Genomic DNA, 15,827 nt, shown 5'->3' with positions numbered 1-15,827 from the left:
CGCTTCAGTTCGACTGTCGGTGCGCTAACAGCGCTAAAGGAGTTCACGCCGCTAGCGGAGGTAACTCGCTAAACGGTGCCTGGACTCCGGTCAGTCGTCATGGAAACGCGTCTTGCCGCTAACGTGCCCGGCTTTACTCGTTGCGACGCAGTCGCACGGACTGACATTGATACCCGGTCGGTCTGCAGCTAAGCGAGTCATCATTGGAGCTGCATAGCTGTTAAGCCACAGCTAAATTATTAACACTTCCAAGTAGATTTTCGCTCTTGGAGTTCGTTCGGATAAATAAATCGATGGTGGTTTGCGGGCTAAACTGTTGTTTTTAAATCGTCTTCCCTTCCTCCTCCTCCTCCTCCTCCTCCTCCTCCACCTCTCTGCTCTTTCATCAGCCCACAGTTGATTTCTCCTCCTGAAACATCCGGTTGTGGTTTCAGGTTTTGTGTTCGTGTCCTTGAGTTTCACTTTCTCCGTCTGTTGTTTCAGCCTCCACACACGCACACACACATTCTTGTACTTGCTGCATACTGAGGACCAGGTAAAAGTGCTGACAAAGTGAGGACCAGCATTTCCACTTTATAAATCAACACAATTACAAATATCTACTTCATGAATGTCATCTACAAAGAACTACTGGTTGCAGTACCATAACATGTCTGCAGGTGGAGCCCAAGAGCAAAGAGGGCTGGAAAACTTTTATTATTATTATTGGTCCAAAATTTGACAAAAACGGCATACTATACTGTCGTCCAAAATTTGAAAAGAAAAAATGTACCCAAAATTTGACAAAAACGTCGTACGATACTGTCGTACAAAATTTGAAAAAAAAATAAAAATTACCCAAAATTTTTGGTCCAAAATTTGAAAAAAATGATTGACAAAAAAATAAAAAATAAAATTTGGTCCAAAATTTGAAAAAAACGTTTGACAAAATTTTTTGAAAAAAATGGTTGACAAAAGATTTGAAAAAAAATGTTTGACAAAAAATTTGAAAAAAATGTTTGACAAAAATTTGAAAAAAATGTTTGACAAAAATGTTTGAAAAAAATGTTTGAAAAAAATGTTTGACAAAAATTTGAAAAAAATGTCGACCAAAATGTCTTCACTCCGTAGAAATGACCTCACTTTGTTGGTTAAAAACCCTCACTGGTCCTCGGTATGCCGCAACTACAAGAAAACACACATGCACACACACACACACACACACACACACACACACACACACACACACACACACACACACACACACACACACACACACACACACACACACACACACACATATCTTTTTTCTGTAAATTTCAGGTGCGTGCGAGTCTAATAGCTCCTGGAAGAGGAAGAAGGCAGAAAATCATTAAATGATAATTGCCCTCAGCTCCAGACCTCGTTCCGTCTCTGCCTTGTTTTAGCCGAGGCGAGAAAACGGGATTATTAGGCAAAGTGTGGACTCTGGGTAATGTTTGGGTGCTTTTTCAAACACTGGACCTCTGTCATAAACAGCACAAAAAAAGAAAAGAGGCTTTCCTGTCGTACTGTACTGTGAAACTTCACACTGCATCAAAACAACATACAGGAGAAATTATGAATTCTACAAACACGGCAACACTTTCTCTTTTCATCAATGGAAACTCGACCCAAATATGTGGAAATCCTCTGCTGGAATTTATGCTTTGAAAACAAGCGGTGAGGAGAAACAGGGGGATTACAGCTCGCTTGCGTTCTCTGTGGGATCATAATGATGATAAAGAGTCAATTACAGTGTTACTCTAAACAGTGGAATGCACATAGCTGAGGAGACAGCCAGTCTGCTGGCTTCCCCTGTTTCACTCTTTCCCACTTTTTAAGACAAGGATGCTCGGGGGTCACTTTTTGCTTTTCCCCCCTGCAGCAAAGAGGGAACGGGAGAAAGGAAATTGGACGAAATTCAACGTGGATATCGCAACTGGCAACGCACAAACATATAGTTTGTTCGACAACAAAAAACAAAGCAGCGGTGGCTGAGACGGTTGGCGAAAAAAAACCTCTGTTTGCATTTACTCAAAACGTTGCTTGTGGCAACGCGGACCGTTCTGAGTCAGTTTCCAGTTTCGCTGAGGGAAAATACCAGAGTGTTTCAGGAGCGTTTGCTCCCATCGAGGAGAATTAAACTGGTTTATGTGCTACAAGACACTTTAATACGGGTTATAATTTTTAAACGAGAACGCGTCAACGTCCAGCGCATTGTGTTCCATCGCTCGCTGTGCGGTTTGAACGACGTTCAGAGCGATATGGGCGGACGATATTCACCCGAATCTGTTTTTTTTTCCCCTCCATCTGCTAAAATATGTTTAATGAGTAATAATAAGTAGTGCTGGGTGCGTTAACGCATGCCACGTTTCCATGACGACTGACCGGGAAAAGACGCGCCTAACTGATTGTTAAAGGCGCCATATGTAAGAATGTGGCCAAAAACAGTTACTACATTCAAATTCAAAATACCGAGGTCTTTTAGGTTTCGTTTTTTTCTGAAGCAACTAGCAACCCGTGGTTGCTCGGCAGCTGAGACTCTACTTTCTGCAACGATTGGAAGATGGCGGTAGGTGGCGCCACATGACGCCAAAACAAGATTTCAAAACATAAACATGATTTGCAGTCTGCAAAATATATTTTTTAAATGCAAATATTTTGTCTGTACTGTTGTTGTTGGTGAGTTCAGTTTGTTATATGAACATTATTCCTGAGTCCCTGTGACATATAAGGAGGATTTTACGGCCAGTTGCTTTAGATTTATTACATAATGCACCTTTAAAATCAGTCTCTAAAGTAACGCTAAACTTTAAAAACAGAGGCACACATACGCAGTACACAGGTATGCTGGTTATTTGAAGCGCTGCTCTTTTCCTTCAATAAACAGACCGTGCCGGTTCGACTGTAAGCGTGCTAACGGTGCTAAATGAGCTAACGCAGCTAACGGAGCTAACTGGTAAACAGCGCCTGGACGCAGACGCCGCGGCACGCAAACATGACCCGTCTTTTTCCTGGTCAGTCGTCATGAAAACGCCCCCATGCCGTTAACCTGCCCGGCTTTACTCGTTGCGGCGCAGTCGCACGGACTGACATCGATACCCGGTCGGTCCGTACGCGAGTCATCGTTGGAGCTGCATAGCTGTAAAACCACAGCTTATGGAGCTAACTGGTAAACGGTGCCTGGACGAAGGTGCCGCAGCACGTAAACATGACGTCACACGTTACGCGTTAATGTGCGTTAGCGTGCCTAGCGCTACTAAAAAAAATGGCTTAAAGGGACAATGTGTAGTATTTATGGGTTTATATGACACAAAATCCACCTTTTTATACATATTATGTGCTCCTGCATTGTCTTGTCGCTGTATAATAGTTTCTGTTTCATTTTCGTAGTGTTTCAAAAAGTCATTTAAAATAACATGGTCGCGGGCCGCGGTTGCAAAGCCACTGTTAGCAGCGAGACGCCATGTCTCTACGGGAGCCTGTAAGGACAAACGCGAGAGAACAAATCAAGCGTCTCTTTACTTGTAGCAGAAGTCCCGCCTCCTCTCTCTCCGCTTTGTCTGCTACGGCCGCGGTAGCTCGCCCTCTCCCTCGCCTCACGAACCTCATCTGCTGACACGGAGAAAGACGAGGCTGAAAATTTTAAATTTCAGCCTCTCCTCTAGATGGCACTATAAACTACTTACTTCACCTTTAACTTCAGTAACAAGCTGTTGGTTTGTCTCGCCAATCTGTATTTAATGGAATTATATGCAGTATTCGCATTAAAGATGAACTAAAAAGGACTAAAAATGTCATCTGTGACATTGGGTCGATGAAAAAAAAAGTAGTTTGAGTTTCTGAGAACAAAAACAAATGCGCAATTTGTATTAATTACAATAAAAAAATATCGGGCCCTAGCTTTCGTCAATCTAGGGATGAGCCACCTGACACTGGTCAAAACCAGTGGATCGGAAATCGGCAAATAATGAACAGGACTTTTAGCTAACAGATGGAGCCTGATGTCTTTGGTTTGGACGCACAAATGTTTCGTTAAGCGCTTCATCGTGCAAACATGACTGTGTCGGAATGGATATCGGCGGATTACTCGAGGTTGTGATAAACAGCTTTAAATAGAAAGTGTGCACGTTTCATTTCTATCTTAACGGCCTGACGCGTCCTAAATTCACAGGGATAAAAATTAACAGGCACATTTTGCTCATGTGAGAGGTAAATTGATGAGGTTTTGGGTGCCGGACCAGATTTCACGAGCGCCGCGTTAGACGTGGCAAAAAAAAAAAAAAAAAGGCTGATCCGGTGCCAGCTGATTTATGAACATGATTTACCAGCCCTGTTTTACAGCTTGTACTTTTCGCCGTGCCAAATCCCACCTCTGATCTTACTGTCCCATAATGCCTCCTGCTCCACTGAAGCCAGGCGCCGCTCCCCCCCCCTCCCTCACTCACCTGGATCCTCTTCACACAAACACTCCCCCACTGCGTTTGTCATGTGGACGACCAAATTCTCTGGACTGAAGCACCAAGTTCCTGTCTGAAAACAGTTTAAATATAATCTGTGTCATAAATAAATACTAATCGTGAAGATGTAGGAATAAAATTAGTCTGTGGAGTAAATTTGGGTGATGGAGAGTCCATCACTGCTTGTTTTTTTGGCTGAAATTTAGGCGATTTTTGTTCCTCTCTGTTTTGCAAATATTTGTCATGTTCTGCCTCCTCCAGAACTCAACTCGATAAATAATTCACCGTTCAAGCGTGGAAATAACAACTAACCGGCCAAGTGCAATTCAAAATGTGCACAAATCTCGTATCTCTTTATTTATACGTCCTTCAGAGGGTGGTCAGCAACTGGCGGCCCATGCATGTGTGAGAAAATGTTGTGAATTATTTGCTTAAAAAAAAGATTTAATGAGTCAAAGAGCAGTTTTAAAGAGGACATATGATGCAAAATCAACTTTTTAATCATTTTAATACATATATTTAGGACTCTGGAGGCCTCATGAGTAGGCAAATTGTGAAAAAAGATGAGTCACTCATGTTTTTGTGGTCCGCCTCAGTCTAGGAACACTCTTAGATGGAATAAAAGTGCTAAGTAGAACCGTATAAGGTTCTTCGGCTTGTCCTCACAGGAGAACCCTTTTTGGTTCCAGGTAGAACCTTTTATGAAGATTCCACCTGGAACCCTTAGTGTTACCAAGAACCCTTTTAAAACCCTTTATTCAGGAAAGGGATTTTAAAGGGTTCTCTGCATTGAAATGGTTCTTACTGGAACCATTAGTGTTACCAAGAACCCTTGAAAAAAAAACCTTTTGGCTCCAGGTAGAACCTTTTATGAAGATTCCACGTGGAACCCTTAGTGTTACCAAGAACCCTTTTAAAACCCTTTATTCAGTAAAGGGGTTTTAAAGGGTTCTCTGGATTGAAATGGTTCTTCCTGGAACCATTAGTGTTACCAAGAACCCTTGAAAAAAAACACCTTTTGGCTGCAGGTAGAACCTTTTATGATGGTTCCACCTGGAACCCTTAGTGTTACCAAGAACCCTTTTAAAACCCTTTATTCAGTAAAGGGGTTTTAAAGGGTTCTCTGGATCGAAATGGTTCTTCCTGGAACCATTAGTGTTACCAAGAACCCTTGAAAATCCCTTTCTTCTGGAAAGGGTTTTTCAGAAGCAAATGGTTCCAGGTAGAACCTCAGCCCTTGTAGACCCTAACCCTAACTACACTTTTGGAACCCTTATTTCTAAGAGCGTAGAGGAGCTAACGTGGGTTAGCGATCCTGCTTAACCTCCGTCTTAATCATATTCAAATATTGACGAATGTTTTGCAGGTGTAAAAGAAATGCGACCATGTGTCCAAGCTGAGCCGAGTTCAAACCTGAGAGAACGCCACGGATAACAATTTAAAAAAAAAAAAGACGACGAAGAAGAAGAAGAAATCGCTCAAATGAAACGACCAGTCTGTTTGTCTCTCTTCATGTTGGCGGAACATTTTGTCTCCGTACCATACTCAAAAGTAACTCTTTCAAAGCCACGCGGCGACTCTGACGGTGACGGTGACGGTGTGCACCTACAGATTTGTCCGTAGTTTAATGAAACGTTCTGACACCTCTGACACCTCCTGGAGTCATGATTGATGAAGCACTGTCTCACACAGCTTCACCTCTCTCTGCTCACTTTAACCGGCTTGGCCTCGTCTCTGTTTACCTTGCGCTCATTCCCACGTACGGAAAAAAAAACGAGTACAAACACACTCACAAGGTGCAAATGGCAGACAGTGCTTCAGGCCTGTGTGCGTTCATAGAAGCTAAATCCAACGACAATTAAATTGTAAATCGTGGATATCTGCCGCGTTAATCACTTGCCACGTGTTCTCTTTGGAAACATAAAGTCATTAACCAGAGAGAAATGAGTTTCAAATGTGATCCCCGTAGATTTTCAGCATCAGATTCAGATTAGAGCACGGATACCCGACGCAACAGCATCTGTGTGTCAGGGTTGCATCGGGTCTAGGGCTGCAGCTATCGAATATTTTTGTGGGACCGTATCTATGTTCCCCGCTTTGTATGTGACCCGGGGAACATAGGACCCTTTCTCTAACCCTAATCCTAACCCTAACCCTTTTTCAAAAAAAGGGTCCTATGTTCCCCTGTCACATACAAAGTGGACCTTTTTTGGGAAAAACGGGGAACATAGGACCCGGGGAACATAGGTACGACCCCATTTTTGTAATCAAGTATTCAACCAATCAAATACGCAAAACTACAAAAATTTCGTAATTTTGCGTTTTGCTTACTAGGGCTGCAGCTATTGAATATTTAATATTCAATAATATTATATAATAGCTATTGAATATTTAATATCCAATAGAATATTTAATATTCAATATTCAAAAGCTGCAGCCCTAGTAAGCTACATTAAATCAGCGAACATCAATGTTTACGTTAGCATGTGCCGGAAGCGTTAGCAACTGGACGCTTTGAGGACGTGCTGTTGTGGTTTACGCCAGTTACAGTTTACACTGCACCTTGTTGGCTTCTTGTTAAAACGTGAAATTATCCCACACTTTTTTTCTGCCTTTCAATTTAAGGCGATTGAACTGCTGTGGTGGCGGTTTATCCTTAAGGTATTTTTGAGCAAAGCATGACACAGACATGTTCATTAGGACACCAGGGAACTAGGTTCACTTGTAGAAATAGGGTATAATATGTCTCCAGACCCCTCAGGTCATCAGGGACAGGTTTTAAATGGTTTTATATTTCTATAATTGATTTTTTAATTGATTGTGTTTTCATTTCAAATTTATATTTCCTGCCTGTAAAGCACTATGAATTGCCTTGTGCAATATTGGAGCTATACAAATAAACTCGTCTTGCGTTGCCTTACTTTAACACAAGCATGTTTTCGACGCCACTTAACCACAGGGCCCCCCGACGTGGAGCAGCCCTGCGACCCCAGTCTCCAGGCGTGGAGTCCCGAACTCAGCCTGTACGACACCAACGTGACGTCGCCTTGCCCCGACACCGAGGGCTGCACGCTCACGCTGAAGTTCCTCCATCCCATCGTGCCACATGCACTCACGCTCTGGGTCACGTACATCTCTGCAAGTAAGTCCTCACTCGCTTGTTGTCAGTCCACGGATAATAATAACAGCTTTTAACAAAGTTATGTTAAAAATACGCTCTGTGTGATGTTTTCAGTATGGTAACTGAAAACTGAAGTTTCCAGGAAATTGGTGTAGTTTTGTGACTTCTGTGTTTGAAATCCTTTGCTTGGATTTTCATAAAGGTGCCATATGTAAGAATGTGGCCAAAAACGGTTACTGCATTCAAATTCAAAATACCGAGGTCTTTTAAGGTTTCGTTTTCTGACGTAACTGGCAACCCGTGGTTGCTCGGCAGCTGAGAATATACTGACTGCAATGATTGGTAGTCGGCGGTAGGTGGCTCCACATGCTAAAACATGATTTCAAATAATAAACATGATTTGCAGTCTGCAAAATATATTTTTTTAATGCAAATATTTTGTCTGTACTGTTGTTGTTGGTGAGTTCAGTTTGTTATATGAACATTATTCCTGAGTCTCTGTGACAGATTAGGAGGATTTTATGGCCAGTTCGGCTAAAATTGCTGATTTCATTCATGGACTTGGTGGTGCAGGGCAGTGAGCCATTTTAATATTCATGTTTTTATCCAATCATAATGTTTTCAGTCATGTTGCCCACTGATTTTCAAAATAAAAGACATTGAGCACAAACCTGACAAAACTGAGGCATCACATATGGAATTCATCTAATCCACATGTGTCAAACTCGAGGCCCGGGGGCCAGATGTGGCCCGCCACGTCGTTTTATGTGACCATAAACTACATTTCCCACAATGCATGGCGACTGAGTTACCCGCAAAGTGCTTGATGCGACGAGTTAAATTGAATAAGTAATAAATACAGAAAGTTATTTAGCAATATGTTACGGAGTAGTTAGCTTTATTTTTCATTACATTTAGTTACATTTATTCTGTATGACGGTTACATCTGGCCCTTTTAGGGTCACCGTTATGCTGATGTGGCCCTCAGTGAAAATGAGTTTGACGCCCCTGCTCTAATCTCGTCTCTTAATTCCGTCTCACCAGACAACCCAGCCATCGCCAACATAGAGCTGATAACCGACGCGGGCAAACTCATCAACCTCGGCGCCCAGCACGTCTTCTGCGACATGCCCCTCACGCTGCGCCTCAACACCCATGACGCCGCCGTCGCCGCCATAAAACTCTGCACCTTTGACGAGAAGCTGGAGATTGACGCGGCCATGTTGTCGTCGGGCCCCGGCTGCCCCCTGTGCTCCGGCTGCCAGCCGCTGCTCTACAGGGTTCAGCGGCAGCCGCCTTTCAGCGACCCGTCGCCGTCACCTCAGACTCATCGGACGTTCACTGACAGGTAAGTGTTTGCAACTTTTTGCTGCTATCAAGGCACCGTTTAGCAGTTAGCTCCGTTAGCTCCTTTAGCGCCGTTAGCGCGCCTACAGTCGAACTACAAATAACCAGCGCACCTGTGTACCGAGTGTGTGTGCCTCTGTTTTTAAAGTTTAGCGTCACTTTAGAGACTCATTTTAACAAATCGGGAGTCACGTAAACATGACTTCACGCGTGTCTTTTTCTGGTCAGCCGCCATGGAAATGCGTTGTGCGTTAACGTTAACGCCATTAACGCCTGTTAACTGCCATTAACCGCCGCTTCAACGTGCCCTGCATTAACAATAATGTTCCCAGTTTGAAAAGGACAGAAGTAGGAGCTGGCCACCAGGGGGCGATATAACTGATTGCAAAAAGAAATGGGAAAAATTAGCTCTTTCTTCTTGTTCTTCTCACTAAATTTGTCACGTCAGTTAAAGCTTTCCTGAGGAGTTAACATCTCAATTGTGCATTTCAAGTCTTCTTCAATATGTCAGTTTTGTAAAATTTTGTTCCAATTGACACTACCGTTCAAAAGTTTGGGCTCACTTAGAAATGTCCTTATTTTTGAAGGAAAAGCACTTTCCACTTTCCATTTTTTCAATGACTATAACATTAAATGAATCAGAAATACACTCTATACATTGTTAATGTGGTAAACAACTATTCTAGCTGCAAACGTCTGGTTTTTAATGGAATATGTACAATATAGAGGCCCATTTCCAGTGTTCTAATGGTACATTGTGTTTGCTATTGGCGTTAGAAGGCTATTGGATGATTAGAAAACCCTTGAAAACCATTGTGCGATGATGTTAGCACAGCTGAAAACAGTTTTCAAATTATTATTTGAATGAAAATCATTATTTCTAATCTCGTCGATGTCTTGACTACGTTTTCTATTCATTTTGCAACTCTTTTGACGAATGAAAGTGTGACTTTTAATGGAAAACAGAACAAAATTTAACAATCTTGTAAAAGAAAAATGGAATTAGGCCAAACTGAGTTAAAGAAGAAGTGAAAAATCAACCCAAAAATGTGATTATAGACATATAAAGAACTAATAAAGCAGGGATTGCTACACAGGACGTGACCATAATATGAATTTGCTTTTTAGTTTTTTACCCCAAATCACCCTGAAATACTCTACAGGCAAGATCCACACACACAGATTTAGGAATTTGTCCTCCATGACTTTCTGATGTCTGACAGTGTGTTTGAATGTGTGTGTGTGTGTGTGTTTCCTAATGTGCCTAATTAACAGATCTGTCCGTGTGTTTGCGGGCTGCTTGTGTTCGACTCCACGTCGCTAATGTTTCCAAGCGCGAGGAAGCCGAGCTGCGGCGACTGATCCAAATCAGTTTGAACAAGCATATTACGCTCAGAGAAAGCCTGCTGGCATTCTGGAGCCTGAGTCTGGATGCCGGGTGTCCAAATGATTACTAGAATGGAAATGTAAAAGCCACAAAGCTTTGGGTTTTTGTCCAACCAAATAGCATCGCTCCCTAAAAAAATACCCCCCGAACCGTCTCCGCTCTCATTCCTCGCTATACAACTGTGGCACAAAGGCCCCGGTGAGACGATGCCTTGGATATGGCAGTTGTGTCACATGACCGCAGATACATTGAATCTGAAAGCTTTGTTGTCATTGTGCTGAGTACAATGAGAACGCGAGTGCAAAAACCTCCAGCGGTGCTTTAAAAGAGGAACACAGCCTGTTCTTTTTCGGAATATTGTGCAGTTCATGTTTGTGAAGTGTCCTGAAGGATAGGAACTGGTTTTCATTTGATGTTGTTTGATGTTTCCATCATGGCACGGTTCAGTTCAGAAGTCCTGCGTCAGCATTGCTCTCAGAGCCGGAACTAACGATTATCTTCGTACTCTAATAATCTGTCGATTATTTCCTCGATTAATCGATTGGTCCATAAAGTGTAAGAAAATGTTAAATAACGTTGTTCAAACCTGGAAATGACGATGTTCTCGAATGTTAGTTTTAATGATTTCTTTGTTATGTGGAGCAAATATTCACATTTAAGAAGCTAAAACAATCCGAACTCTTGCTTTAATCATGAAAAAAGCTTCAAACAGATTAATCGATGATCGAAATGGTTGGCGATTAATTTAGTGATCGATTAATAATCGATTAATTGTTTCAGCTCTACTTGCATTTCTACTGAGAACAGTACCAAGATAGGTAGCGTGATGACCCAACTTTTGGATCCGCAAAACCGCGTCTAGCTAAATTACGATTCCAAATGGCCAGCTTTCTGTTGAGTTGGGGCCTTGGTTACGATTGACTTTTTTCTTCGTCTCGGTCGATAACATCTTCCCACCAAGTTTGAAGAAATTCAGTGGAACTCAATTTCGCCAGTGTTTTTACCTGGGGGAGGGGGGTTCAAATTTTCTTCACTGAGCAAAATAATAAATAAACATAAAAAAAAAATACTGCTGGGCACTCAATGTTTACGCATGGCGCGTTTCCATGACGACTGACCGGAAAAGACGCGCGCAACGTCATGTTTACGTGAATCCCGGTTGTTAAAATGAGTCTCTAAAGTGACGCTAAAATTTAAAAACAGACACATACATGGTTATTTGTAGCGCTGCTATTTGCTTTAATGAACAGACCGCTCCAGTTTGACTGTAGGCATGCTAAAGGAGCTAACTCTGCTAACTCTGCTAACGGAGCTAACTGGTCAAAAGTGCCTGGACTCCGGTGCAAGGCATCATCTCCGGTGAATTTCTGAGGAGCTTATAAAAAACTGTTTATTTTTCAGGAAACGCGTCTCCCGTATGTTACACAAGCTGTGTCTAAGTGCAAAAAGATGTACGAGCCGAGGGGAATTGAGTTATGTTGGGACCGAGGAGGGCAGAGGGTGTTGGAGCGCAATGAGTTTGCAAGAGGAGGAGGAGGAGGAGGAGGAGGAGGAAGATGCAAAAGATAGAGTAGTGAGAGCGGAGAGACAAAGGGAATTGGGGGGAAATATATGGATAAGTAACTCTGACATAAAAAGAGGTGTGGGAGGAACAGAGGTTTGAAGGGAAGAAATGAAACTCAGAATACAGGCGGTAGACGTCAGCGCACCACTTACTGCTTGGATTAGGTCCTTCACCGTGGTCAAACTGAGGCCTAATCCGCCATGGAAACATAACGTTTCCTGTACGATGCCCCCCCCCCCCACACACACACTTTTTGCGTTTTTAAAGTTTTCCACAAACACGCCATCATTTCCAGGAAATGTCGCCCCTAAAAGAACCCTGGAATACAGAGATCGCCAGAGATCCTGTGCCTTTTCGGTCCCCAAAAGAAATTAGCGGAATTTCCCTCGACCTTTTACTCACGATTCATGTGTATTCAATGACGTCTTGATCAATTTACCGAACATCTTTTAGAAATGACTTGGTATTTGTGCGGTTTTTACCAATTTGGCTGTACATTTCTGTCTGGTTTCAGAAAATACTCACTCACGGAGCGTCCAAAAAGCTGGTCATTCACTTGGTAATTGATTTATCAGTTAGTTGTTGCAGTTTTAAAAAAAAGGAACGAAACACCATTAAATAAAATAATTAAACCAACAAAATAATACTATTTTGTGACATGTAATAATGACCCTTGTGTGTTATCTTTTGATATCGTGTCCTATTTTAAGACTTCATTGCATGTTGCTGTGAATGGCGTGATTTATTAACTCTTCCAACATTAAATAATTATCCTATAGTTTTTGTGTCTCAAATTTGTAATAATAATAATTGATAATTGATGAACTTTTTCGGGCTCCTGTTTTTAATTTTTGTTCTATTTTTAAAAAAATATATATTATTCTAATAACCACATAAAAAAAAATATATATTTCTAACCGACACAACACAATCAACAGAAGAATCTCCTGAAGTATTTCAAACTCTCACCTCTGTTGCCAGTTCACCTTTAAACCCGAGCCCAGCCTGTTCTCTGCTGCACATTTTCAGATGGTCTCATCTGGAAGGAACTCGCAGTGTTGCAGAAATAGGTGTGTAACAAAATAAGAAAAACAAAAGGAACGCATTACGGTCCGCGCAGCGAGGGCCAATTATGTCTGATTGACACATTTTTGTTATGAATTACAAAAAGCCCTAAAGCCATTTGACCGTCTGACAAAAGAGTGCGTGGCGTTATCCCCACATTCAGATCGTGCACGGTTGCAATCTGTAGTTTGTAACTTTTAAACATAAACATGTGTCCGTTAGGGTCGTTCTCACGATGCTGATGAACTCTCTATGTGTGTGTGTGTGTGTGTGTTAGCATAGCGGGATATCGTCACACAATTATTCACGTTTTCCATTTGTCGAACGTTGAGAAGGTCACCAAAAAATATATTATCCACACGGCCCCAATTTTTGGTTTAGCTTTAGTCGCATTGCAGTCCACGACGTCCGACGCCAGCGAGCTACACCGTGTCCCGCAATGCTACGACGTAGCTACTACGGGATGTCACGATCTCCGTTTGTAAATCGAATATTGGTCGAAATGACATCACGACCATGACAACAAAGGTGGAGTCGAAGATTTGACCATGTCCCGCGTGATGTCCTGCAGGCGTGGCCAGTAGCCGTTGTAGCACGACTACACGTTAGCTCCTCCAGCTAACCTGAAGCTGCTGCCAATTAATCCACGGTAACTGCTTATTTGGGGCGTCACCGAGACCAAATTTGAACCCATCGGTGGTGTGGAAATATTTAGCGTTTCCCTGTGAGCTTTGACAGGAATACCATGCCGCGTAAGCTAGGTTTTTAGCACGTGTTAGCAAAGCGCAGGACATCTCTCCGAGCTGGAGTTGGAGTTTGACCGAAAATACAAATTCTTACGGCTCAAACAAACAACAAAAAAAGCAGTTCGTTCGGCAGTTTGACAAGATTAACACTTCTCATCTCCACCCACCTCAGCGCTGCTGCTGTATACACACAGGCGCTCCCTCCTCTGCCAGGTCTGCATGTTTTCCGATGAAGGACGCAGCAAATAAACGTTGTTTCTGCACACAAAGACCAAACTGAGTCAGAATAATACGTTGACGTGCCCAGCACTACTTTTTACAAATAATTAAAAACAACATTCTGTCGATAGAGTGCGGATAAAGACGGAAACGTGGGGTGGGCTTTTCCAAACTCTTCTTTTCCCTCCTCTGATCCATAATTAATGAAAGAAATCCATGGACTCATGGAGCACAGTGGCGCTATTTTTACAGACACAGTCGACCCAAAGCAAATCAATAGTCCCGACACTGGAGCCAAGGTATCACGACACACACTTCCTGCTCTGGAGCTTTGAGGTCACTGGATACGACAAGGTTACAGACGGGAGCCGCTGAGCGTACGAGTTCCGCTATTGTTGCAGCGGATCCCGGGGGGCCATTGCGTCACTGCATGTGTTTGGCAGCGCAGAACCTTTTAGGAACAATACAGCAGTGGCTCACAGTGGCCGTAGTCACGGCGCTGTTAAAACAGAAGCTCAGCAGTTGATCCGGTGGATGTGGATGTGAAATCAAGGAAAAATTGAAGCCTGGTTCTGGAACGAAGGGCGTGTGCAGGATACACTGTGAAAACTGAGGCTGTCGGCCATTAAAGATCCCAGCTGTGTGTGTGTGTGTGTGTGTGTGTGTGTGTGACACTGACCAAAATATCTTAAAATTAGGGCTGGGAACCTTTTACTATCTCATGATTCTATTGCGATTTTTGGGGATACGGTTCGATTCAAAATCGATGTTCGATTCAAAATTATCTTAAAAATATAGGTGTGCAAAGGATGATCGACTCCAGTCTGTTTTAAAGTTGCATTATGTAATAAATCTAAATCAACTGGCCGTAAAATCCTCCGAATATGTCACAGAGACTCAGGAATAATGTTCATATAACAAACTGAACTCACCAACAACAACAGTACAGACAAAATATTTGCATTAAAACAAATATTTTTCAGACTGCAAATCATGTTTATGTTTTGATATCATGTGGCGCCACCTAGCGCCGACTACCAATCATTGCAGTCAGTAGAGTCTCAGCTGCCGAGCATCCACGGGTTGCCAGTTACGTCAGAAAACGAAACATAAAAGACCTCTGTGTTTTGAATTTGAATGTAGTAACCGTTTTTGGCCACATTCTTACATTCGGCGCCTTTAAACATTTGTCCATGGTTAGATAGAATTGTTGTAACTTTTGCATAAAAGCAATATCATATTATTGCATAAGTATCAACCTAAAAGTGCCTCTTTATAAAAAAAAAATTGATTCTGGGACATTTTACATCGATTCTGAATCGTAGTAAATGAGAATCGCGATTCTTATGTGAATTTAGATCTCTCATACTGTCTTACCGTCTTATGGGATAAATGCTTCTTGTCTCCGCCCCCCGCCTGTGCTCTGCTGCTGTATATGCACACACGCTTCCCTCAGTTCAGTCAAAATATCAGCAAAGGTCACACACCGGAGCTTTATTGTGAAACTGTAACTCCCCTTCTTTCCTCTCCAGCTCTGTAAGGCGTGGAGTCCAGTACCAGTACGCGGTCCAGGTGGAAGCGGACGGCCTCGTCAGCGCTCACTCGCCACCTCTCGTCTACGCTCACGGACAGAACTACTGCGGCGACGGCCTGATACAAGGGTCTGTGGACGTGTTAACTCGCGTCACTCCAAATGGAGACTGGAGTACAAATAAAGGTGATGATGGTTGTGTTTCGCCCCCTGTAGGACGGAAGAATGTGATGACGGTAATCTGCTGGATGGCGACGGCTGCTCCAAGAAGTGTCTCAAGGAGACGGGCTTCAAATGTAATGGTGAGGAAACCCCAAACCCCCCCCCCCCCCCACACACACACACACACACTCTGACATGTAAAACACCACATAAACTTTACCAAAG

General features: G+C 42.7%; 1 protein-coding gene across 1 annotated transcript in view; it reads left to right on the top strand.

The window, feature by feature from the left end:
* The window catches only part of pappa2 (pappalysin 2), a gene marked incomplete at both ends in the record, with an annotated part of 80,827 nt that overhangs the window by 19,213 nt on the left and 45,787 nt on the right, over positions 1-15,827 (top strand). The window contains 4 exons of the mRNA XM_083888887.1: positions 7,420-7,602; positions 8,626-8,929; positions 15,442-15,570; positions 15,657-15,742. Coding sequence (XP_083745013.1) covers positions 7,420-7,602; positions 8,626-8,929; positions 15,442-15,570; positions 15,657-15,742 — 702 coding nt within the window. The remainder of the gene's footprint in view (positions 1-7,419; positions 7,603-8,625; positions 8,930-15,441; positions 15,571-15,656; positions 15,743-15,827) is intronic.

This window comes from Microchirus variegatus, assembly GCF_963457635.1.
Source record: "Microchirus variegatus genome assembly, chromosome: 5".
In the NCBI taxonomy this organism is placed as follows: Eukaryota; Metazoa; Chordata; class Actinopteri; order Pleuronectiformes; family Soleidae; genus Microchirus; species Microchirus variegatus.
The sequence above is the reverse complement of the archived record's forward strand: the minus strand, read 5'-3'. Positions and strand labels throughout refer to the sequence as shown.